A 27,835-nucleotide genomic window follows, 5' to 3' on the forward strand; every position below is an offset into this window, starting at 1 on the left:
TGAGACGGGGCAGGGTGCTGCGGGGCCGTGTCAGAGCTATATGCGCTGACCCTTATGTATGGGCATGCGATTGGTCCTGTGGCGCCAACAAAGTGTGCTTATGTGATGAGATATGGATAAGTTGTGATTGTGAGTATCTTGGGGATATGACTACGGGATTTACGTTGGGGATTGTTTATGTTGGGTTATGATTATTGATTATGCTCAGTCTTATCTGCCTTGCCTGTTGCGAACTATATATGCTTGCTATAACTGCCGTTGTGCTTAGCTCTATGTGTCGAGTCTATCCCTGTTTTAAAAGTTAGAGTTCGTAAGATATATCTTCATGTTCAAAATGGTTTTCGTATATCTATATATATCTCTATGTGTATTATATTTCAACGCGTTGGAGTGGGTTACCAGCATCTCTCGCTGAACAGATATATTTGGCTTTCAGGCACAGAGGAGTAGACACTGGAGCGCGCTAGAGTCTTGAAGCGTAGAAGTAGATAGTTTTCCCTTCGGCCTGCGTGCCATGCTTATATATTTACATTATTGAGGATATTAGTTAGTTAGCCTGTGCACCTGAGTTCTCTAGCTCGGGTGTGGCATAGCACCCCGTACTCTTTATATTATGTTTTGGGATTTAATAAGAATTTACCTTTATTATATAAGCTTCAAAAAGTTTAAAAATTTTGGGGTGTTACAGTTGGTATCAGAGCCTAAGTTTGACCCTAGGATAAGACTCTTAAGACCGGACTTTAGGACACTAGGCTTGAACTCTAGGTATTTAGGAACATAGGACCCTGGAATCTTAGGACGCGTGGTGAGATTGTGAAACGTACACATAACCCCCTCACTTTATTCCTCTCAAACTTAAAGAAATTCCCCCTCCGCTTATTGCATCAAGGTAAGAATGCAAAATTACATTTACCTATGAACACCAGGATGGCACCGAAAAGAAGACAGGTAGGAACAACGGAACTCCCCACGCAGGAATTCTTGACTCAGAATCTGCAACGCTTGGCCCAAATTGCCCAGGCACTGAGTACTACCGTTCCCCAACCTTTATCAACAAACGAGAACTTGGAAATTCACCACCAGGTCTCGGTGCACCAACCACCCACCTTCTCGGGGAACGAAGACCCCACGACCCTCGAGGAATGGATCAGGACTTTCGACAAGATATTCAGGGCAACCAAATGTCCATAAAACCACCAAGTGGGAATAGCCTCCTTCTACTTCAGGCACGAGGCCGATGCCTGGTGGGCCCACGAGGGACCCGCATGTGAACAAGACCACGAATTTAACTGGGAAACCCTAAAAACACGACTACGAGAACAATTCTACCCCAATCATCTAAGAGCCACCATATATGAAGAGTTCCTCCACCTAAAACAAGGTGCAGCCCCAATCACGGAATACTACAAACAATTCCACCGGCTGGCTCGCCTCATCCCCGAGCTAGTACCCACCGAGAGGATCAAGATCAAGAAGTTCATAACAGGCCTTGATCCCGAACACCAAAAAGCCCTGGCCACACAAGAGCCAGGAACCCTCGGGGAAGCCTATGCCAAGGCATCCCAACTACAACAAGTATCAAACTAACCCCGGGAGACACGCCTGGGGTACAAAAGGAAACCGGAAGGGGATCACACAAACCCCACCCGAGGGCCTAAGAACCCCAGGGCCGTCTCACCTCACAAGGTCACCACGCCAAACATTCAGGGAAGGATCCTTACTTTAAGCAAAGCCAGGATTGGAGACAGCAACATAGTCTCCGGAACCTTCCTGGTACACGCCACCCCCGCCACTATATTATTTGACTTAGGGGCTACCAACTCGTTTATAGAAACCGAGTTTGCCACTCGGCTCAGCCTCAACACCAGCACCAAGGTCCAACTTCAGGTCAAGGTGGCTTCCGGCGAAATCATAAAATGCGATCGCATGTACGAGAACGTAATGATTACTATCCAAGGGGTGGAATTTCCCAGCAACTTAATACGATTCAAACTGGATGGGGTACAAGTGATCTTGGGCATGGACTGGCTAGGGAAGTTCCAAGCACAAATCCTATGCGGAGAACAAAAAGTGGTCCTACGGGGACCAAACGGTAAAAGGGTATCACACCGCGGGACCCACCAGGAATCAGGGATCAAATTGGTGAACATGATGAAAATGAAGAAATACCTAAACAAGGGAAGAGGGGCCTTCCTATACTCGGTCGAGGACCTCAACACCAAAACCCCCGAACCACAAACCATTCCAGTGGTAAACGAATTCACCGACGTCTTTCCGGACGAAATCCCCGGGGCACCCCCAGCCAGAGAAGTCGAGTTCACCATAGACCTCATACCTGGCGCTGCCCTGATCTCTAAACCACCCTACAGGTTGGCACCAAAAGAAATGAAGGAACTGAAAACGCAACTACAGGAATTGCTGGATAAAGGGTACATCCGCCCCAGCACCTCCCCATGGGGGGCCCCAGTACTATTTGTTAAAAAGAAGGATGGAAGCATGCGCCTGTGCATCGACTACCGGGAACTTAACCAAGTCACAATAAAGAATAGGTACCCCCTTCCCCGGATCGATGACTTGTTCGACCAATTAAAAGGGGCAGGGGTATTCTCAAAAATTGACCTAAGGTCCGGATATCACCAAATACAAGTGGCCAAACCGGACATTCAGAAAACGGCCTTCCGGACACGTTACGGCCACTATGAATTCACAGTAATGCCCTTCGGACTCACCAACGCACCCGCCATATTCATAGACCTCATGAACCGAGTATTCCGACCCCACTTGGATGACTTCGTCATTGTGTTCATTGACGACATCCTAGTCTATTCCCGAAACAAGAAAGAACATGAAAGACACCTCCGCATAACCCTGCAAACTCTAAGAGAACACCAACTATATGCCAAGTTCTCTAAATGCGAATTCTGGAAAGACAGTGTGGCCTTCCTAGGCCACGTGATAGCCAAGGAAGGAATTAAGGTGGACCCCGCCAAAATCCGTGCCGTTAAGGAATGGACCACACCGAGCTCACTCTCAGAAGTCCGAAGCTTCCTAGGCTTGGCTGGCTACTACAGGAGGTTTGTACCCGACTTCACCAGGATAGCCCAACCCCTCAACAAACTCATGAAAAAGGAAACCCCCTTCCGATGGGACAACGACTGCATCTCGGCCTTTCAAGAATTGAAGGATAAGCTAACCACGGCAGCCGTGCTCGCCATCCCCTCCGGGGAGGAAGGGTTCGAGGTCTTTAGTGACGCGTCCAAAAAGGGATTGGGGTGCGTGCTAATGCAAAAAGGCAGGGTAATAGCATACGCATCCAGGCAACTCAAAACCCACGAAGAGAATTACCCCACCCACGACCTCGAACTAGCCGCTATCGTGTTCGCACTAAAAATTTGGAGGCATTACTTATATGGGGTGCAATGCAAGATTTACACGGACCATAAGAGCCTAAAGTACATCTTCACCCAGAAAGACCTGAACATGAGACAACGAAGGTGGATAGAACTCATAAAGGGCTACGATCTAGACATCCAATACCACGAGGGGAAAGCTAACATTGTGGCAGACGCCCTAAGCAGAAAGACTAACCACTCCCTCAACACTACCTGGATCCTACCGGACCAGCTGTACAACGACTTCCAGAGACTGAATTTGGAAATAATAGAGCAAGATCAAATCCACCCCGACGCCCACTTATTCAACACGCAAATCATACCTACACTCTTCGAGGAAATCAAAATAGGACAACAGCAGGATCCGAAACTAGATAAAATCCGTCTCGACCTAACCCAGGGGAAGGAAGGGCCCTTTGAAATACATGAAGACGGCAGTCTCCGTTACCAAGGTAGGTGGTGCGTGCCCTTAACACACCCCCACCTGAAACAACAGATCTTGGAGGAAGGGCACAACTCCCCATACTCAGTTCACCCAAGGGTGACAAACTATACCAAGATGTGAAAAGGTCGTTTTGGTGGCCCAACATGAAAAAGGAAATCGCAGATTTCGTGGCCAAATGCCTGAATTGCCAAAGGGTGAAGGCCGAACGATGCAAACCCAAGGGACTCGTACAACCCCTTGAGATACCACAAGGAAAGTGGGATTCCATATCCATGGACTTCGTCGGAGGGTTACCCCCAACAAAAACCGGCAAGGATAAAATTTGGGTCATAGTGGACCGACTAACCAAAACGGCGCGATTCATTGCCATGAAGGAAACCTGGACAATGACACAACTGGACCAAGCCTACTTGAGCCGAGTAGTGAAGTACCACGGAGTCCCCCGGAACATCGTGTCCGATAGAGACTCCCGGTTTCTCTCACAATTCTGGGAATCACTACAATTAGCCTTGGGGACACAACTAAAACTGAGCACCGCCTTCCACCCCACCACTGACGGCCAAACCGAGAGAACCATTCAGACTCTCGAAGACATGTTAAGAGCCTGTTTGTTAGACTTTCAAGGGACATGGGAGGAACACCTAGACCTTATTGAATTCTCATACAACAACAGCTACTACGCAAGCATTCGTATGGCGCCCTACGAAGCATTATACGGACAAAAGTGTAGAACCCCCTTATGTTGGGAAGACATGGTTGACCCAGTAGCACTAGGACCCCAATACCTACAAGATACCATAACCAAGGTCAAACACATCCAGGAAAGGATGAAGGCTGCCCAGGACCACCAGAAGTCTTACGCCGACCTAAGGAGGAAACAAGCCGAATTCAACACCGGGGACAAGGTCTGGTTGAGAATCTCGCCCAAACGGGGGGTGATGAGATTCGGAAGAAAAGGGAAACTCAGCCCACGATTTATCGGCCCCTATGAAATCATAGAAAGAGTTGGGAACCTAGCCTATCGCCTCGCTCTACCCGTTGAACTAGAACGAGTACACAACGTATTCGACATATCCCAGCTAAAGAAATACGTGCACGACCCAAGCCACGTGCTTCAACCCGAGGTCGTGGACCTCGACGAGTCACTAGTATACGAAGAAAAACCCGTGAGAATCCTGGACACCAAGACAAGAACCACCCGACGTCGAGTCATAGAAATGGTGAAAGTCCTCTGGACCAACCATGGGACCAAGGAAGCGACATGGGAACTCAAGGACACAATGAGGGAACGCTACCCCGAACTTTTCACACCAGGTAACTAAGAAGAAGTCACTAGACAAGGACCAAGCTTCGGGGACGGAGCTTCCTGTTAAGGGGGGGAAGAGTGTAACACCCCGTGTTACGATCCCAAAAACCAGTTAATCGTTTAACCAATTACCCAAAAGAAAGAATTAAATCACAATAATTAATTAGGAGAGGCCCACCATAGTCCATGGGCCCTTATCCCTAAACCCAATCCTTAGTCCTAAAATGAATAGTGTTAGCAAACCTATAGTAATTAGGCCCTAAGTAAGACTCTTAGATATATAAATAGGGAATATAAGGAGGCACCTAGAACTCCCACCACAATAATCTCTCACCACACCAAGAATTCCAAGAATTCCCCTAGGAGAAATCAAGAAAGAAGAAAGCTCAAAGAAAGACCCTTCATAGCCAAGGAATTAATTAAGGCTAAGAGGTAACCCATGTCTCAACAAAACCTATTTTCATAGCTATGACTCCCCTCTTAGGATTTCCCCCATATCCTTGTGTGTTGATGATTCGTTATGATGATCTTGATAATTGGTGCTATGATTCCATGGGTAATCTTTATGATAAGAGGTTCTTGATGATTATATGGTGTTCTTGATGTTCTTAATGATTATATGAACTTCTTGATATTTATATGATATTCTTATCGAATCTTGATTTTAGAAGATGAATTGTGTTCTTGTCGATTTAAAAATAATTAGAACCCTAGGTTATATCGTGGAATTCGTATGGTATTATTCCTGGTATATTGGGTGGGAATTCACATGATCGGGTGTTGATTATGTTTAGAAAAGCATGATAGGTTATGTGCCGTATGTTTCTTGATTTTGATCCGTTAATTGTCTACGTGTGTTATCAATTGCATTTGAAAGTGTCTAAGCATGGTTTCGGGATCCACAAAGGTTCCCGGGGCATTTTTGGTGAAAAGGAGTCAGTGGGGGGTAGGGGACCCGCCACCTACCCACGGCCAAAGGAGGTCTCGCCGGCCGGCGGGCAGCTGCCCGCCGGGCACCCGCTGCCCGGAACAGTGCCGCCGGCGGGTGACCCCTCACCCACCGGCTACCCGCTGGTTTGTACCCCACCTTGGGATTTTGGCTTCCCCGATTGATGTTCCCCCGACCCCCGTGGTGTCCCAACGGACTCCGTCTATCGTGCCTATGTCTAGTTTGATATTTCGGGTACCGTTCGTAGGTTGTATGAGTCTTATATATTTCATGCTAGTTGAATTGGTATCCCGTTGACCTAGGTGAAGGAAGTATGAACCCCTTGGGATTATTCTAAGTATGTGAAGGATCACGCATAGGTTTTGTTATACGTTTTCTCCCCCTTCCCAATGTGTTAATGTGGGTTGCATGTGCTCGCTATGTGTTATGTGTGCATGATACCCCAATTTGGTTGCGATCAAATTGGCTATACGGGCAGTTGGATGGGTTGAGAACCATACTGACTGTTAACCGGGCCGGTTGCGATCGGTCAGGTATATAAATATTATATAGGGCTGCGGTCCACCGTTTGGTTGTAATCAAATGGATTATACGGGCAGTCGGATGGGTTGAGAACCATACTGACTGTTAACCAGGCCGGTTGCGATCGGTCAGGTATATAAATATTATATAGGGCTGTGGTCCTCCACTCTACATGAGCTGCGGTCAGATGACATACTCTTGGGTTGCGGTCCACTGTTTGGTTGCGATTAAACTATGATGAGCTGCGGTTCATCGGTCGGTTGCGATCGACCCCTCCGTATTGTGAGACGGGGCAGGGTACTGCGGGGCCGTGTCGGAGCTATATGCGCTGACCCTCATGTATGGGCATGCGATTGGTCCTGTGGCGCCAACAAAGTGTGCTTATGTGATGAGATATGGATGAGTTGTGATTGTGAGTATCTTGGGGATATGACTACGGGATTTACGTTGGGGATTATTTATGTTGGGTTATGATTATTGATTATGCTTAGTCTTATCTGCCTTGCCTGTTGCGAACTATATATGCTTGCTATAACTGCCGTTGTGCTTAGCTCTATGTGTCGAGTCTATCCCTGTTTTAAAAGTTAGAGTTCGTAGGATATATCTTCATGTTCAAAATGGTTTTCGTATATCTATATATATCTCTATATGTATTATATTTCAACGCGTTGGAGTGGGTTACCAGCATCTCTCGCTGAACAGATATATTTGGCTTTCAGGCACAGAGGAGTAAACACTGGAGCGCGCTAGAGTCTTGAAGCGTAGAAGTAGATAGTTTTCCCTTCGGCCTGCGTGCCATGCTTATATATTTACATTATTGAGGATATTAGTTAGTTAGCCTGTGCACCTGAGTTCTCTAGCTCAGGTCTGGCATAGCACCCCGTACTCTTTATATTATGTTTTGGGATTTAATAAGTATTTACCTTTATTATATAAGCTTCAAAAAGTTTAAAAATTTCGGGGTGTTACAGTCCCGGTCCAAAACGACACGTAGCTGAGCCACAAGGGCCCGGCCACTGCACAGCTTCTGCTTAGCGGGGCTTGTGGCGGGGCTTGAGGAGCCCCACTGCCTGGAACCGCCAAGCGGCAGCCTAGCCAACGACTCCTCCCTAAGGCCGTTGGCTAGTTCCGTGTCTCATCTAATGCACACCGTGTTGTGCACCAGTGAGCTTCTTCTTCATCTGTAAGGCAAAAACAGGCCAAATAACACTCTCAAATCATAAACAACACATCATAGATCAACAAAAGACCACTTACTAGCTCAAACATAGATTATTCTATCATTTCTACTCATTTCAAACACTAAAACAGGACTTCACAGAGTCTAAAATAGCTTTGGGGGTCCATGGGGTTATACCTTTGTAGATTCCTCCTTTGAGCTGGGATTCCACCTTCTTCCCAAGCTAGCTACACCTTCCTTTACCTCCTAAACATCTCAAACAAACCAAACAACACTCTTACTACTAAGTTCTCAGAGATAGAGTAGAAAGAAACTTGAAGAAATGGAAGGCTAGCGCTTGGAGAAAACTTACTGTGACTACTCTTTGGTTTTGCAGAGCAAAAATGTTGGTGAAGCAAAGTGTGGAATCAGGAAGAAATGGGAGTCTACTATTCCATTTATATGGGTTCAAAAACCTAGGAGGATCTCTCAATGGAGGGCAAAGATGTAAATTGATGTTTGTTATAAAAAGATCAGACAAGGTTCTTTGGAATAATGTGGTTCACCATGCATCATGGACCATGGTCTAAAATCAAGATTCTAAAAAAGTTTGGGGTTGAAAAAAAAAAAAAGAATTTCCCAAAAATGATTTAGAAATGAACACTTGATTTAGGCTTCTCAGATTTCTCCCGGTCTCACTCAGAATGATTTTGCAGTTCAAAACTTGCTACGCAATGTACCCGAAAATTTAGGGTTTTCATTTCAAATCATGTTCCAGTGTTGAATTTATTTAAAAGTGGCTCAAAATAATTTATTCTAACACCGATTTCATGGCAAAAAATTTTATAGAGTGAAAAATGACTATTTTGGAATTTCTTAAAATCAAATTTATAAAAATAAATTTTGGATTGTCACATAAGGTCCTTTTTAGTAGCTTCCTATAAGCTATTGACCTTCCTGACTAATCCTCTTAACAGCACCCTCCTTCCCTCCTTATGGAATGAGATGCCTAAAGGTCTGGTATGGAGCTGAATAGGAGTAAACTGATCTATCCAGTCCATCCCTAGTACCATATCACACCCCCTAGCTTTAGTAATCTGAAATCCTTTTCAAAGGTCTCCTTCTGAATATGCCATCTCAGGCTTTTGCAAATGGCATCACACCTTAATTGTTCCCCACTAGCCACAGTAACCTTAAGTGTTTGAGTTTTTTCTGGTTCAATTCTTAGCAGAGTAAGGACTTTAGGATCCAAGAAGCTATGGGTGCTTCCACTGTCAACAAGGATCACCAGTGGGAGCTTGTGTATGGATCCCAATAGCTTGATTGTATTTATTCCATCTCCCCCTAGCATGGCATAGAGAGAGACCTCGCCTTGCTCCTTACATTCCATCCCTTGCTCCTGTCCTTCAATCACCAATTCCTCTGGGGCATCATGGAACACCCCCTCCCCAATGGCATGGACTCAAGGTTAGGCTTGAGTCTAGCTGTATAAGCCTCTAGGAAATACATGTCAGTAAGGGTAGGATGTTTCTGGATTAATAGGCTTATAAGTTCTTCAAACTTATCTGTGAATTCTAGTACTCCCCCTCCGTGCCTAAAATTAGTGAATTCCTCCATCACAGCCCCACTATCCTCCCCAAATCTTCTACACACAGCTTCTACAAACTGTGACCACAGGAATGGCTCATCTAATCTAGTTAAGTACCCCTCAAACCACAAGCCCACTCTTCCAGTCAAATTGACATAGAGTACATGCATTACTTCTACTTTAGGGATACAGGACATAAGGATAAATCTCTCACACCGGTTGATCTAAAGTCTAGGCTGATAGTAATCAAAGGGAGGAAAATCATACCGGTATCGCATCATAGGGGAATTTGTTGCGTGTCTGTGAGCCATTGTCAACTGGTCTCTCTTAGTTGCATTAAATCCTTCAGGTTCCACCTCACCTTCAGACTCATCGTCACCTGCTACTGGTATAGCAAATGCGGGAGCCTTTCCCGGCCTCCTCCCTTGTGGGATTTGGCCCTGCAGAGAACTGGTTGGAAGCTCTTGTCTGGCTCCATTTACAGAAGATCCACCTGGAATGGAGTTCATTATTGGAATCGTTGGTCGATTAAGCCTGTTCATTTCCACGATCTCATTTTTCCAATCGTTCATCTTGCTATCCATCTGAGCAACTAGTTTCTCCACCAGATCATGAGTCGCTGTCTTCTGCGCATCCATTTGGAGGCTCAGGGCAGCCACTACTAGCTCTAATTGATTCAAACGTGCCTCCATTTGAGGGCTCTGATACCAGATGTGATGATTATAAGGTTTAGAGGGTTAGGGAAGAAGAGAAGATATTAAAAGAGTTGAGAAGAGTGAAAGAATTCAGAATTTGCATTAGACAAATGTTAGCCATTACAGCCTGCTTAGCCTACCTTATTACAAATGAGTAACTAACTTCACTAATAGACACGACGCCGTTGGAGAAGCTTCATAACCGCAGCTACTAACTCCTTATTCATACGACACCGTTTTGATAAGTCTGGGCTCAACGATTAACTACCCTAGTTATGCGATGTCGTCTGGTTGCTGGTTCATCAATCCTCTTTGGCTATCATCCTGAATCATTACAAACTGAAATTGGTGTCGCCCAACGGAAATTGCCCCCAAAAGCTGCTTGCCGTCGAACGAAATTCACCTCCCAGATCGTCGCAGAAAGAAGACTACCGCCCAGAGTAGAGCGATTCATTTCTTTCCCTCAAGGTTTTTGCTTCCAGTTCTGTGTTCGGCGTGCCTTTACTTCTAGTGTTAGCGTAACAGGGTTAATTCAACAATTGTTGGCTTCCTATGTTTTCTTCCGGTTCCAATCGCTATTAAATTTCTAGGGCTTGAGGAAGGGTGGGGGAATTGTATGGATGAAGAAGAGGGAATGAAAATTAGGAAAGTTAATCTGACCACACAAAAAAAGGGAAATTACCATGTTAACCCTGCTATTAACAGCCAACAAACGGAGTTTTTAACAAAGGACTAAATTGTGTAAAATCATCAAAGTCGATGACTAAATTAAGCACAAAAAATCACTTAAGACTAAATTGAGTAAAATACTATAATCGAGGATTATATTAGGTATTAACTCATTTATTTTTCTTTACCAACAAATTATTGCTTATATGTAGAGATGACCACAGTTTGGTTCAAATCGAACTAGACATTGTAGCAACCAAACCAAAAGGTTCCGATTATGATTTAGAACCGAAACTCAATATTTGGGTTTCAGTTTATTAAAATTGCCAACCAGAAGTGTCGATTTCAGTTATAAATTGAAAAAATAAAATACATTAATTGTTGAATTTATACTATTTTAAAAATAAAAAATTGAATTTTAAAAAAATGTTTGAACTAGCGGTTCAAACTGAATTCAAGACTGTGAACTGCTAATTCAAAATCAAAATCGAATTGCGGTCATATCTACTTATATGTGAGAATCAAAAATTCAAAATAAATACGAAAAGAACATACACTGACGGTAATAATATTAGAATAACGTTATGAGAGAGAGTAACAATAGTTCTATTGCCTTTGTCTTAGTATAGAAAATACAGTGTGTCTTTGCTAGCTGAGGAGAGCCCCATTTATACTTAGAGTCCTAACGGTAACAACATGGGACATAAATGGGGAGCCTAGCCTTTAATTCTCTCTCATCAATGGGGGCTTCAATGTTGGCTTCAATAACAGTAAGGTGGCACCTGTTGGAATTCCTAACCGTTGGAGTTCTGCCCGTTGGGTTCCCAAGTGATGCTGAGTCAGATGCCCATTTCTGATCCGGGTCGGGTGCCAGCCCTATTATCCTGTCACCAGTCCCCCCTACTCCTGAGTCAACGGATGTGTTTGAGTTGACTTGGGAGTAAGGCTGAATCTATCTTGATCCTGTGTAGAATCCTGCTTGATATAGGATATGCGATTTTATTTGATCTTATGTAGAATCCTGCTTGATTTAGGATATGTGGTTTTATTTTCCAAATCCCTAATTTGTGTTTTCCAAATCCCTGATTTGTGCTTTCCAAATCCTTTCCAGCTTCACTTAACTTTTTTATCTCTGGCTCCTCTCCAATATAAACCCTTGTCTCTGAGCAATTTGAGATCCTTGACTCAGGAGTAGGGGGGACTGGTGACAGGATAATAGGGCTGGCACCCGACCCGGATCATAAATGGGCATCTAACTCAGCATCACTTGGGAACCCAACGGGCAGAACTCCAACGATTAGGAATTCCAACAGGTGCCACCTTACTGTCATTGAAGCCAGCATTGAAGCCCCCATTGATGAGAGAGAATTAAAGGCTAGGCTCCCCATTTATGTCCCATGTTGTTACCGTTAGGACTATAAGTATAAATGGGGCTCTCCTCAGCTAGCAAAGACAACTGTATTTTCTATACTAAGACAAAGGCAATACAACTATTGTTACTCTCTCTCATAACGTTATTATAATATTATTACCGGTAACATTATTACCGTCATTATCCTTTGGGAGCCAAGACTACGTTGCTCAGCCACTGCGGGTAGTAAATCTCCTTTATGTGCCCTACGTGGAGTAACGCGGTCACCTCCTTTTTCACGAACTCTCTTCGTTCTGCCGACATATACCTTTTTCGCTGGTGCACTGGTTTTCCGCTGGGGTCGACTGCGAGCTTGTGGGTTATGATCCTTCGATCTATGCCCGGCATGTCCTCTGGCCCCCGTGTGTGAGAACGGCGGATTACATCCACTATCTGGGCCCTTAGCTCTGGGCTTAAGCCTGTGCCGATCTTCACCACTCGGTCTGGTCTGGAGGGATCCAGAACTATATCTTCCGTTTCTGACACGGGCTTGGCGCAGGGCCAGGCCTCTTCTTCTTTGAAAATTTTCTCCGCGATCGTGTGGACCTGTAGGTCCTTACTGTCAATCTTCTTGCATGCCTTCACGTAGCAACTGCGGGCTGCCCGTCGATCGCCTCTGACGACTCCTATTCCATTCGGAGTAGGGAACTTCATGCACAAGTGTTCCACTGATACTATGGCCTTGAGGTCCTCCAGTGCTGGCCTCCCCAGTATGATGTTGTGCGCACAAGTGAGTCTTACCACGATGAACTCCATGTCCAGCTTGCGAATGTTGGGGCTCGTGCCTATCTCCACGGGCAGGGTCACTGACCCTTCTGTTTCCACCGAATCCCCAGTAAACCCAGAGAGTGGAGTTCGTACCTCTTTGAGCTGGCCTCTAGGTAGCCCTAACTTGGTGAAGGCGTCATAGTACATCACATTGACCGGGCTCCCTGTGTCGACCAAAATACGATGTACGATCATATCATTGATGTCCATCTTAATCACTAGTGCGTCGCGATGGGGTAAGGGACCCTCGGGGAGGTCCTCGTTAGAGAAAGTGATGGCCTCCCGCCTCTGCTTCTTTCCTTTGGGAAGATTCACCACTTCTCCCACGTACAGCTGTCAGCTCTACTTCTTCCTTTCTGTGGGTGTGTCGCCCCCCGCAGGTCCACCATAGATAAAGTGTATGGTGTGCTTCCTTTTTCGTCTGGGCGCCACCTCGGTTTCCGTCTCGCTATCATCCTGCTCAGATATCTGGTCATGTTCTCTTTTCTTGGCGTTCGAGGTGGACGGCTCAGCGCCATCCTCCTTCCTCCATACATTTTTTGATGGATTTTTTGATGGATCGTGTTGCGGCTGTTGCTGCTGCTTGGATCGCTTGACAAAATGCCGGAAGTAGCCCTGCTGGATGTGTTCTTCTATCTGCCTCTTCAGCACGTTACATTCATCCGTGTCGTGCTCGGGTTGCCTATGGAACCTGCAGTACTTTGCTTGGTCTCCTTTTGTGGAGACCTTCATGCACTCTGGTGGGAACTCGACTATTCCCATCTCCTCAGCCTGTTTCAGGATGACACTGATGGGATGGGTAAGAAGAGTTAGGTTACGTAGGGGAACCAGGCGAGGCCGTTCATAGTCCCGGCCTTTCCTTGCGGCCGGGTGGTTCGGACGTGGTGCCTGGCTGGACGGACCAGCTTTTCCAGGTTTCCCGTTTTTCCTGCCATCCTCCTCATCTTTCTTTTTCCTGTCGACGTCCTCCGCTTCGGCATAGCGGCTAGCCGTCCTCATCAGATCTTCGTAAGAACGGGGGTGGTGGGCATTCAGTTACTTGTGAAAATACCCCAATCTCAAGGCATGGATGAATATAGGGATCGCCACCTTGGAGTCGAAGTCATAGGCATTATTGACTTCCTTTTTCCATTTGATCAGGAAGCCTTTGAGGCTTTCGCCTCTATCTTGCTTTACTACACAGAGGTGAGAGAACGGTTTCTTACGCTGTATGCTACCAGAGAAGTATGTCAGGAAGCTTTTGGACAACTCTCCAAAGTTTTGGATCAACCCATCCGGGATGGTGTTGAACCAATCTTGGGCCGTTCCATCCATGGTGGACAAGAACGCTCGGCACATGATGGCGTCCCCTGCCCCAATCATTACCATAGCAGCCTTGTACCTAGTCATGTGGACACGTGGGTCGGTGGCTCCCGTGTACGCCTTGATGGCGGGTAACCAGAAGTCCCTCGGCAGAGGTACGTCCATGATGCTTGGGGAGAACGGTGCTGCCATTCGTACCTCGGGTTCCGGCGACTACTCCCGTGCCTCCACCCTTCTTGCTAACTCCTCGATCCTTTTCTGCAGCCTTTCGACCAGGGCCGACTCATCAGGGTGCCGGCGCGGGGCCGGCTGCCACTCCTCCACGTGTGGGGCTAGTTCATCGACGTGCCGTCCATCTGAGTTTCGACGCGGAGCTGGTTCCTCGACGTTTCGTCCATCCAAGTGTCGATGTGGAACCCGCTCACCAATGCGTCGTTCGCCCGCTGAGTGCCGACGCGGAGCCGGCTCATCGACGCGTCGCTCCGCCGAGTGCCGACGCGGGGCCGGTTCATCGAAGCGTCGCTCATCCGAGTGTCGACGCAGGGCCGACTCGTCACCGTGCCGGCACGGGGCCGGCCCACGAGACTCGCCCATCCTTTCTGTGGGCGATCTCTCCGCTTTTCTTTCCTCGTGTCGGCGAGGGCCTCTAGCGGGGGACCCCTCGGCACGCGACTCCGGCCTTCGCCGAGCGGGCGCCCCGTTTCCCAACCGTTCTAAGGCAGAGCGAGAGGGCCTAGGTTGTCGTTTGGCCGGTCCGCTTCTCTGAGTGCCCTCTCCCGGACCCCCGGTCCTAGTGCGTCGCCCTGCGATCCTCGCGGCACGAGTTGCGTCCTGGGAACCCACCCTTCATGGGGATTCTACTTCTATTTCCTGAGGCCGCGGCGCGGGCACTTGGCCTTGTAGTCCCACCGCCACTTGGTTTAGTGCCGCCGCCACTGCTTGCTGGATGGTCGCCTGGAGGTTCACGACTTGGTTCGCCTCTCCATGGTGGAGTTGGTCTCGGAGGTCCCCTCCAATGTTGAGTTGGTCTCGAAGGTCCCCTCCATTGTTGAGTTGTTGTCGGAGGTCCCCGGGCCTCCCGTTGTTGAGCTTCTCTCGGATGTCCCCTCCACGATTGTTGGTGAGCTGGTCCCGGAGGTCACCTGAGGCATTGCCATTGTTCACATTGCGGGAACCATGGGAGCTGCGGGACACCATTCTTTCAAGCTTGCTGTTGAAAGGGGAATGAGTTGTGTGTGTCGTAGCCTGCTTGAGTATTGGACTCAAGCTCTCAATGAAAGCACCAATGACGGTAATAATGTTACTGGTAATAATATTATAATAACGTTATGAGAGAGAGTAAAAATAGTTGTATTGCCTTTGTCTTAGAATAGAAAATACAGTGTGTCTTTACTAGCTGAGGAGAGCCCCATTTATACTTAGAGTCCTAACGGTAACAACATGGGACATAAATGGGGAGCCTAGCCTTTAATTCTCTCTCATCAATGGGGGCTTCAATGCTGGCTTCAATGACAGTAAGGTGGCACCTGTTGGAATTCCTAACCGTTGGAGTTCTGCCCGTTGGGTTCCTAAGTGATGCTGAGTCAGATGCCCATTTATGATCCGGGTCGGGTGCCAGCCCTATTATCCTGTCATACACAATTTTCAAATATTATAATTCTAATTTTAAACTAATGTTAGTAGTTGTTTCGATTTTGAATCACCAGTTTACGATTTAGGATTCAATTTTTTCAGTTCGCGATTTTAATAAACTAAAAATCCAAATTAAATATTAGGTTCGGGTTCTGAATAATAACCAGAAACTTTTGATTCGATTGCTACAGTGTCCAGAACCGAATTATGGTCATCCCTACATATAAGCACTACTTTGTTGGGGAAGAAAATAAATGAAATATTTATTACAATGGTAAAAATGTCCATTTAATATATCAGGGGAAAAATTGCCACTTTTAGAATAATTGAGAGGCTAATGTAGATACATGAATAATTCAGAGAGAAAAAGTGTTATAAGCATATAATTCATGAGGAAAAAGTACCATTTTCCTGTGGTTTTTTGTGGGGCTAAATGTGAGGTGGAAGATAGAGAAAGAGAGAGAATAAAGAAGGGTCTTGTAGGAGAACTGGGTTTTTATTTCCTAATGTAGGCCCCATCAAAAGAATTAAAAAAATTAAACAAAAGATGGTGCGCGTTCAGTGCACCAGCAATGCCTAGTGGGCGCGTTGAGGGTTGTCACCAATTGGCGACCACCCTCATTTATTATTATTATTAATTATTTATTTATTTATTTATTTATTTTTTTTTTTGACTTTTTCTTTGTTCTTTTTTTTTTCTTTTTTTTCCATCCCTCTTGTCATACTTAATGGACTCCTAAAAACTTGTGAAAAAATTTATACTAATGGGGTTGCTCTGAATACAGCGCATAAATATGCATGTATGTTACGAGGAATTTGGTTAGAAGGGAGAATTATATGAGAAATGAATTGTTATTCTGTTTGAAAAGAATAAGGTGAGAATTTAAATTCTATTGTTTGGAAATTTAAAGTGAATATAAGTAAATAAAGACTAAAATACTTTTGTATAATAATGATGATGATCAAATCATAATTTACTATGAAATTCCAATTTCATAAGCCGTGGAATTGCAATTCCTAACAGACCCTAATTTACTATGAAATTCCAATTTCATAATCCGTGAAGTTACAATTCTTAGAAAACCCTAAAAATTGCAATTTCATGATGGGAAAGAATTGCGATTCCATCATACCAAACACCTCATCAATTCTGCAATGTGCATGGTAGGCATGGAATTAATGTCAACAAGTGTTTGATCGCACTAAAACTTTTGAATTCTCAATTAATAGATAAAAGAAGAAAAAAAAAGAGGAAAAAGTCTTTAATCAATCTCAAATGTGGTATTTATATTATATGATAAAATGAGTTTTATTGTGATAAGATTAATTGATGCATGATTTAACATAAATAGGTTGGAAGCTGATGAAATATTTCCTTGATCCACAAGTTAAGGGTGACAACACCAACTCAATGCTTTATACAATTCAGTCAAATCTTGTCTTTTAGCTTGAGTGATAAATGCTCGAACACTTAATCAAGAAATATGGCTGAGTGAACTAGGTTGTTGGTATAGCCTTGGTTACTAAATCATTTAAATATGTTATTTGAGCTTGATTAATGACTTATTACTAGGTCTATCCACTCATCTTGCTACTTTCTTTTACTCGAAGTAACTTTTATATTGGTCTTTGGGTCAATTTATTATACTCAACTTACAAAGTTAGAGCAACTTCATTTGTAATTTTTTAATTTTAATTTTAATTTTAATTTTAATTTTTTTTATCAAGAAGGAGAAGAAAGACGGTCAAATGGAGGAGATGGAGTTTAGGAAAGAAAAAAAATTAAATTTATAGTAATGTTTATTTTCTGTGGGGCTCGTGCAGAGAAAGAAGAAGGAAACGACATCACAATTATTTCGTGCATCACGTGCACGAGTTTTTTTTTATTTTTTTATTTTTTTATTCTTAATATTCAATCATGTTTTTTTTTTTTATCTCTCCCTTCTCTTGCAATATGACAAAAACCCATTAAAAACTCGTACGGTTTTATTACTCTTAGGAAGTAATTTGTTAGATACCTAATTTGCTATATAATTATATTATTATCATTTTTTTTTTTAGTTTTGATTTATTTTTCTATTTTTTTTTTATAAATTCAAAACAAAGCAACACTTTGCTCATTGGTGAATCCAATTTCACATCACAATTGTAATAATGTTTTCCACAACATTTATTAAGATATATAAAATAAGATAAGAAGAAAGGGGCACTAAAAAGAAAGAAAGAAAGGGTAGTTTAGGAAAAGAAAGAAGAATCAAGGAAGGCATCAAGAAAGAAAGGATTGGGAAGGGGCGGGACAAAAGTTGCGTACACGGTCAATACTACTCATGATGGAAAGGGGCATTGTGACGTGTTGAAAAAGTAGTGGGTAATAAGTATCTCTCTCTCTCTCAAACGCCCAACCTGACCTACATGGAAGTAGAGACCCAGAGGGAGAGGGCTTATCTCGCTTCTGCTACGAACCCATTCATATATTCTATACATACACACACACCGCCTTGTGGGTGGGTGGGTGGGGGGGCATGGAAGGTCTTGCCATGCTCAGGCAACTCATCGGACAAGTTCAGGAGCTTTTGGAGCTTTACGGCGGTTACCCTTCCACCGCTGTTCCTGCTAATTACTTTCTTCAGCTTCAACCTCCACCGCCACACCACCCCAGGTTTTTAATTTCTTTCTTTCTTTTTCTTCTTCCCGTTTCACTTTCTTGTCCTGATTTCCGTTTCAATTGCTTCATTTTCTTGGATTTTTTTCTCTTCGGAATGGGTGAGATTCAATTTTACACTTTGAAATATACCCTGAGTTTCGGAAAGGGCAAAGAAATGCGCTTTTTTCTTTGATTATTTTTTCAATTGGAACTAAAGGGTTCTCAAAAATTCTACCTTTTCTGTTCCCCTGCCGTGTTGGAGAAGAGGAAAGGGGATTTAGGTGATGTAAATCTACATGCTTGTAATTCTAGGACTCTAGTTCTAAGGAGATTTTCCTATTAGAAGGTTCTTGGGTTGGGAACTTGGCATGGTAAATTTATTCCAGTTGGTGCATCTTGCTTCTGCTTTGGGGTTTCTCTACCAACTCTGAAACTTAGTCTTTAATTTACTTGAATAGAAAAATGAATGTTTATGCTGCATATATAATATTGGTGTAGTTCTCTTTTGGCTCAAATTAGGGCTTGCGGTGGGGATTTTGATCTCTGGATTATGTGAGATGGAAATAATAATCCAGTCCTATATTTCATATGTGTGATTGAGGATGGGATAAAGATGAAACTTAAGAAACTTGATAACATTACAACTTTTGCTTTTTTATGATCTGTATGTTAAAGAGTATATTTGTTGTTTTAGCATTTATAGTAACTCATGTCTCTCGTATATTAGATGAGGCCGAGTGGCCGACTGCAATAGTAGAGAAGTTCAAATGATCTTAAACTCTAATTATAAACAAATCCATGTACCAATAGTACCAAGCATCTGAATTACTATTCTTTTATCCAAAAGAGAATGTTTATAAGTTGGTTGTAACTAGGGTAGAATACTAAGATGGATGTATGGAATATTAGCAAGGGCCATGTTAGAAACGACTTTGCTTGAAACAAGGCACAGGTGATGTCAATCAACAACAAATTGAAAGAAAAGCATACTGCATGTAAACCTATAGATGCACCAGGTAGGAAGAGCAGTAACATGGAAGTAATAAGAGATGTTGGAGGAAGAGGTAGACCCGAGCTTATTTGTTTAAGGTGATAGGGAAGATGTGCTAGACTCTTAGGATTTTGTGCTTAATAGAATTGATCAGTGAAATTTAGGCCTAGTTCAACAGCTGAGTCGATTTACTTTTTTGCTAGATCAAGTGCCAATCTTCTAACGTAAATATTATGAGAGGTACTCCCTTTCTCCAATTTTGTTTGCTACATATACTATTCACGGGTCAAATCAACTTTTATTTTTTTTTTTTTGCTTAATTTTTAACAGTTTTTTTTTTATTTTAATTTTTTTTTGTGTGTTTAATTTAACTTTTAATATAGTTCTAAAAGTTTTAAATTTCTAGATTTTATTCACTACCACTAAATTAAATATTACAAAAAATTGAATTATTATGTGACTTCTTGTGCGAAGCCTAGTTTTCCAAGTCATGCAATCATTTTGGGATGGAGGGGAGTATATGCTAATTCAAGGGCTCATGTAGGATATTCCTCTTAGGGGGCGTTTGGTTCGCGGAATGTTGGATTACCTTAGGGAATGTTAGATTGCTGGGATTCCTGTGTTTGGTTTAAAACTAAGGTATGTAAATAAGACAACGATAATAAGATAAATTGATTAAAAAATACAAAGCCCAACATTAGTAATAAGACAAGGGAATGTGAGATTACCTAAGAAATTGGAGGGTATCTCACATTCCCCTCCAATAGCTAAAAACTTAATGCGGAGGTTATCTGACATTCCCTGGGAAAGTTATATAACCTGAACCAAACATGGGAATCTTATATTACCAAACAAATATAACCTTGGTCAACTGATGAAACTTAGGCTTAGTTCAAGAGCTGAGTTTCAGCCCTTTTGTCCTGAACTAGTGTCAATCTTGAAATGTAAATTTCTTGTAAATTGAGGTCCTTTTCTATACTAGGATTTACTTATATTTGAAAGGTAATTGTGTTTACATTCGTTTTTAAACTTAGCTAGACTCGGGCAGTGACATGCTCTGAATAAATTTTCTTATAAGACATTTCAATGCCTTCATTGATATGTTTTTCCTATTTTTTGTTTTATGATTCTCTAAATAGACTGCTTATGCATTCTATGCAGATGGTGTTTTCTGAATCTTGATGATAGTTCTGTTGAGGACAGTTGCTACAATCTCCTTGTGACGGCTGGAAAATCTGAAAATCTCAAAATGTTGGAACCTGGTAAGCCTCCACCGAAAAAGAAAGTGCGAAAGGAACGAAATCGGGGAAGATCAGATGGAACTACCTGCTCTACTGAGGTTATGGAACATGAGATTTGGAAAGAATTTCCAGAAGACCTTTTCGAAGCTGTCATAGCAAGACTTCCTATAGCCACATTTTTCCGCTTCAGATCAGTTTGCAAAAAGTGGAATTCGATGCTTACTTCTCAAAGCTTCTCCGAGCAATGCGCCGAAGTCCCTCAACAACAGCCATGGTTTTACACCATCACTCATGAAAACGTGAATACTGGAGCCATGTATGACCCTGACTTGAGGAAATGGCATCACCCTACCATTCCCGCTCTCCCGACCAAGCTAATCGTTTTACCAGTGGCTTCTGCTGGGGGTCTTGTCTGTTTTCTTGATATTGGACATAGGAGCTTTTACGTGTGCAACCCGCTTACACGGTCTTTTAAGGAGTTGCCAGCCAGGTCAGTGAAGGTGTGGTCACGTGTGGCAGTTGGGATGACTCTAAACGGAAAATCAGCGTGTGAGGGATACAGGATCCTTTGGGTTGGTTGTGATGGGGAGTATGAAGTTTATGACTCAATAGACAACTCTTGGAGTCCGGGAAGTATGCCCTCAAACATTAAGCTTCCACTCGCACTAAACTTTAAGTCACACACAGTCTCCACTGGTAGCACACTTTACTTCATGCGATCAGACCCTGATGGAATCGTGTCTTACGACATGGTCTCGGGAGTGTGGAAGCAGTTCATAATCCCCGCTCCCCCCCATCTGAGCGATCACACTCTCGCAGAATGTGGGGGCCGCATAATGCTCGTGGGGCTGCTGACGAAAAACGCTGCCACTTGCGTATGCATATGGGAGCTGCAAAAGATGACTCTTTTGTGGAAGGAGGTTGACAGAATGCCAAATGTATGGTGCTTGGAGTTTTACGGAAAGCACGTTAGAATGACTTGCTTGGGCAACAAAGGTTTGCTTATGCTATCACTGAGGTCGAGACAAATGAACAGGCTGATTACGTATGATTTCTCGACTAGGGAATGGGTCAAGGTCCCCGGGTGTGTTCTACCACGCGGGAGAAAGAGGCAATGGATTGCATGTGGCACCGCTTTCCACCCGTGTTTGACAGCTTTGGCCTGACTCACCTCATTGTTCTTCCCTACTTTCTAAGGTGATATTCAAAATGCAAGTGACGGCTTGCATCCCGTCTTCTCTGTGCCAAGAAAGAAGAATGTGTTGTGGGGTTTAAATTTGTTCTTTGATGAATTATTGTAAAACATGTTACTGTAATGCTGTTGACCTTTTGATTCCGTGGGACAAAATTTCAATGCATAACAATTCGTCGTTCACTAGGTCAATATCCATGCTTCCTGTTTGCAGATCATAAGTTACTTTTTCCAGTGGTGTTGCTCTCTTCCCCTTCTTGCCCAGTTTCCTCTTCTAGGCGTTAACTAATTTGCATAAGTCATTTTTGATTAGTGAGCAGCAAGCCAGCAATGGCAATTTGATATGGTACAAAATGTTTGGTGGTGTTGTCAGCTGTTTTATTCATTTTTGAGGCTATATGGTGTTAAGGTTAGCAGGATAACTGGGGTGGTGTGCAATGGTTTGTGTTAAATTTCACTTTAAAATTTGTATAATTTAATGTGATTTTGTATGATTAATTTGTCAAATAATGATGGGTATTATAAATTATATTAGTATGATACCCGTGCGATGCATAGACTATGTTATGTTATGATAATAAGAATTTTTAGTGTTGTACACGTGTGTTGCATGGAAATTTTTTTGTTATTATAAATTTAAATTTAAAAAATGAAAAAAATATTAAAATGGACAATATATAATAATATAGTTAGATGTTTATATATTTGGTCAAACATCTATTTTCGTAACGTACAATATTTAAATTTAAATTTTGTATGGTTATTATTTAAATATGAATAATAACTAAGAGGATTATACTTAGAAATTAATTTAAAAAATATAAATTTTAAATTTTGTATGGATAAATTTAAACTCCAATCGGACACATTTCCTTATATGATTATACTAGTTTTTTACGCGCATTGCGCGATTGAGATAATGCCCAATGTTTTTTTTTTAAATAAGTACTTTAAAGTATATATCAAGACAATATTATATTGGAATTGTTCATGCATGGATAATTTTATGTTGAATTTGTGTATTTAAATAGGTAATTCTAAGTTTACAAATGTAAGATAATATTTTTTTTGAAGGTCAATCTTGCGATTGTATTAATGAATCAAAGCCGTAATAGTGTCAGGTGGGATAGCATCCCAGTACATAGCTTGATCCTGTGTAAATGCTAACGTAGCTAAAGTATGCGCATGTAAATTAACCTGTCTAGAGATGTAATCTAAAGTAATACGATTAAATAAAGACATTAATGTTCTGCACTGGTCAATTGTGACCCCAACGTACGAATGGATCGGCGTGTGATGGTGTCGGATAATCGTAGCCAATTCCATGCAATCCGTGAGTAAACTTACTGATGTGGTATTCCGTTCAAGTAGCCAGGACAGTGCTTCCTTGTATGCCTGGGCATTCGCCATAAGTGGTGAAAAACAAATCGGTAATTTGCCATTCCTTGCTGCCACAAAAGAGCCATCTGGCGCTATTATTATCATGCCGTAAGATAATATAGTCAAGATTGATTATAATTGTCAATAAAATAATTGTATAGGTATGGTTGAAACCAAATACGGGACATAAGGGAGAACAAATAAAAATTAGGGCATAAAATATTAAATATATACTAATATTGAAGAGGTAAATACTGATTGCCAAACAAGGACATTGCGAGGTAGTTTCCTACCTCAATTTGTTGTGTGATTTGAATACTCTTTTTATCAATAAATCCCCCAAGTAGTTAATATGATTGACTTAATTATATATTTTTTATTTTTTTAAAACAATTATTATTATTATTATTATTATTATTATTATTACTATTATTATTATTATTATTATTATTATTATTATTATTATTATATCTTAGGTCATTTTACATGTTAATCTAAACATCTAATTTTTTCAAATATCTTTTTATCAACCGTTATATAATTCGCTGGTCAAATCCGCTAATGCTAACTACTAACGGCTGATTGTCAAACAAGGACATTGCGAGATAGTTCTCACTTCAATTTGTTGTGTGATTTGAATAATCTCTTTGTCAACAAATCCTTCAAGTGGTTAATATGATTCGCTTTATTAATTATATTTTTTTAAATTTTTTCATGGTATTAATAAAATACTTGGTAAATAAATATATAACATTATTTTGTATTATAACTTTGATATTTAATTAAAAAAAAATGGTGCACAAAAAAGATAATAGCAATGTAGTGAATATAATCAATTGATGAATTTGAATGTAAAGAATTTTTACATTGGAGAAAAATAAAGACAATATAACTAATAAAATTATTTCTCTTAATTAATTTATTGATAATGAATAATTTTTTTTTGATAAAGACATTGTAGGGACAATGTAGCGAATATAATCAATTGATGAATTTGAATATAAAGAATTTTTATATTGGAGAAAAATAAAGACAATTCAATATAACTAATGAAATTATTTATCTTATTTAATTTATTGATAATGAATAAATTTTTTTTGAATAAAGACATTGTAGACACATAATTCTAAATTAAAAAAATGCATATGTATTATTTTTTTGTTGTAGCTACTAAATTATTATTTTTAATTTAATAAGAGTAAAATATAGTACTAATTATGCCAACTTTGATTGGAATGTGGTTCGAACTTAAGACCTTTCTTATTGAAATTAATGAGTAAGTTAACGGTGAACTAACAGAAATTAACGGAAAAGATAATATTTAACAGAAAAGTTAACGGATAATCATATTCATTAAGGGTAAATTAGTAAATCTTAAGGAAAAATTAAAATCTGATCAATCTGAGCCATTCATTTGATTAAAAAATTTGACCGTCATTTTTTCTACCCATTATAGGCCTAACTCTCTTGGGCTCTCATTAGTATAGTAGATAATACATTGTATATACACATAATATTTATTAATATATACTAGTTTTACACGCGCATTGCGCGAATGGGTTAATGCCCAATACTTATATAAATAAGTATTTAAAAGTATATCAATGCAAGATTATATAAGAGAAGTTCATACATAGGTAATTGAATGTCGAATTTGATTATTTAAATATGTAAGTCAAAGTATATGAATGCAAGATAATATATGATATATTCATTGTAATTGTCACTAAAATAAATGTTTGCAAATTTATAAAATCGATAGTGTAAATAAATACTTCGTACTACTTTTGGGTATTATCTTTTTTCTAAGTATTTTTAATTCTTTTTTGAATAGCATTGTTAGTTGTCTTCATCTTCACTATATATATATATATATATATATATATATATATATATATATATATATATATGCTCAACAGTGTTAACAATATGCACCAACAGTGTAAGGAAAACACATCACAATGAAATGCAATAAAACATCAAAAAATACACAACAGACCCAAAAAAAATACACCATATAACTCACCACCCCAATGGTGTATTTCCGGACACTATATGGTATTTTTACTCACACCTAATGGTGTGTTTTTGGTGATGCGTACCTAATTTGTCTCTGTTTTTTGTGGTGTATTTTCTTAACGTTAATGGTGTATATTTGTTGAACTATTGGTGATGCCGCACCACCGCACGGGAAGACCCCGCCGCATTTGAACTTTTTCATTGTAATTTCATCCCGATTGTATATAACTCATGTTTAAACATTTTGTTTTCAAAGTTCTAATTTCTAATTAGCTAAGAAACACTATTACGCAAACAAGTTAGTTGTAGCAAAGTAGAACATTTAGATTAATAAAAGTTCTAAAACGAACACAGGAAAAATGTCCAAAAAATTAAGATTAAAAAACCACATGCCTCAAATCATTGAACAAGAGCAAGTAGAATAATATAAATTCAAGAAAAATAGAAAAGATAGAAAGGGTGACGCCTAAAGTATGAGATGGACACAAAGGAGAATGACAAATAAGTCAAGAAGTTGTGGATAGAAATGATAAATACCAGAGGCCCTATACGATTAGAGCAACCGTACAAATGGTTTTTCAATGATTTAATTTAGATTAAAAAAATCAAAGATGATTTTTTGTTGATGTGAGAATTGGTATTTGGTTTTTAGGTTGAATTTGTCTCTTGCTATGTTAAGTTTTTTGTAGGTTCCAAATAAGAGGAAGATGACAGTAGAATGCTCAGATTGTGTGCGTTGGGAATTTTCAGTTTTTTTGTGCTCATTTTGTAAAAAAATTCCCGTCATGAGTCAAATATTTTTTATATTTTTTCTTCTTCTCTTTGTTCCCTCTCTCTCCTTGTTAGCTCATAAAAAACCGTGAAGTGGTTGCTCGTAAGATAAACCAACGTTGCAATCACCATTCCAGTTGTAGTCCATCCGCGTCCCATTTGTCAATTAAATACTATTTCTATCTTTATATCAGCTTGAGACACTTTATGACCCTGGAAGTTTGAAACCATGTATTAAAATGGAAGAATATATTCAGTTCATGGCGTGATATTCCCATTAAAAACAAAAATAGGTACAAGAGAAGAGTGCTCCACAAATAAAATTGGAAATGTTTTGTAAAAAAGGAGTTCGATCAACAAAAGTTAAATTTATGGCTTCTACTCTTTCAAGTCCCAATACAAAAATTTGTCTACATGGGTAACTCAGTTGATCATAAGAGTGAAGTTTGAGAAGAACCAATACAAAAAGTTTATATATATATATATATATATATATATATATATACACACACACACACACACACACACACACACACATGTGTATATATATATATATATATATATATATATATATATATATATATATATATATATATATATATATATATATATATATATATATATATGGCTTTGGATCTGGTGCACCCCCTCTAATAGATGAGCCCATGAGGCCTAATAATACCCATTGATTAGATTCCCATCTATGGTTGAGATTAAAAGAAATATTTTCAGTTATTATCTATGGTAAGGTTAGATTAGTAATTTGGTTAGCTGATTTAATTAATGAATTAATTTAAAAGGAATATGAATCATCTTTTGATGCTTTTGAGGATGGAAATTAATAGATTTTATTAATAAAAAGATTAGATAACATATTTAACGTGAACAAGCTGGTGATAGTAGGAGCAGCAAGTTAGGACTTTCAGCAAATGGACATTGGCAATCACGGTAAGTGCATATACACAGCATAGTCTGTGCGTTTTCTGGTTTTTCCGGTAATGGTTGAGATGTGAAAAGGTCTGGGGGTGGTCGTTAGCATGCGTTCACACCCCGTGAGTGTACGGGTACACCTGCCTGTGCGTACATATATACTTCCACCGAGTTGTTTATGTGTTGTTTTTGCTTTGCCTTGTACTGCTCAGTGCATGTGTACTTTTTTGTCCGTGCATATTAGGTTGTTTTTTGTTTTCGTCCGTGCATACTTCGTGTCGGTGCATATGCTGGTTTTTGTATAATGCTTATAACATATACGCCGTTCTACCTTACAAAAAACCTGCTTTGTGTCCGTGATTTTGGTATTCTTTTGGTTTGTACCAATAAGTGCTTGAACAGTTCGAGTCTGTGCGTATGGTCGTTTTGAATATTGCTTATCAACTGGACGATGAAGGGGGGTGTCCGAGATTGGAACGTTGCGTTTTTTTTTATTAACAGGAGTTAGCATTTTAAGAAACGGGTCTGTGCATAATTCAATCTTATATATATATATATATATATATATATATATATATATATATATATATATATATATATTATACATGTAAAAACGCACAAACCTTGGGGCCTATGCACATACAATAATTTAAAATGCACGGACTACATAATACACTACATAGTGTAAATGCACGGACTACATATGTGTGTTATGCACATTTCCATCTACTTATGCAAATTTCAAAATTTAAATAACCATGCATTAACCAAAAAGCTGGGTAATGAACGGTAATAGCAAATTGACCATAGAAATAATGCGTAATACCAA

The 27,835-nt window shown here is 40.8% G+C and overlaps 1 protein-coding gene across 1 annotated transcript; it reads left to right on the top strand.

Moving 5' to 3' along the window:
- The first annotated feature begins 18,238 nt into the window (after window positions 1-18,238).
- LOC109152509 (F-box only protein 6-like) lies at window positions 18,239-22,098 on the top strand. Its single transcript, XM_019300202.1, has 2 exons — window positions 18,239-18,497; window positions 20,635-22,098. Exons 1-2 carry the CDS (start codon window positions 18,361-18,363, stop codon window positions 21,878-21,880), a joined length of 1,383 nt encoding a protein of 460 aa, XP_019155747.1. The 5' UTR covers window positions 18,239-18,360; the 3' UTR covers window positions 21,881-22,098.
- The last annotated feature ends 5,737 nt before the right edge of the window (window positions 22,099-27,835 follow it).

Source organism: Ipomoea nil, unplaced genomic scaffold (genome assembly GCF_001879475.1).
Source record: "Ipomoea nil cultivar Tokyo-kokei standard unplaced genomic scaffold, Asagao_1.1 scaffold2422, whole genome shotgun sequence".
Lineage (NCBI taxonomy): Eukaryota > Viridiplantae > Streptophyta > Magnoliopsida > Solanales > Convolvulaceae > Ipomoea > Ipomoea nil.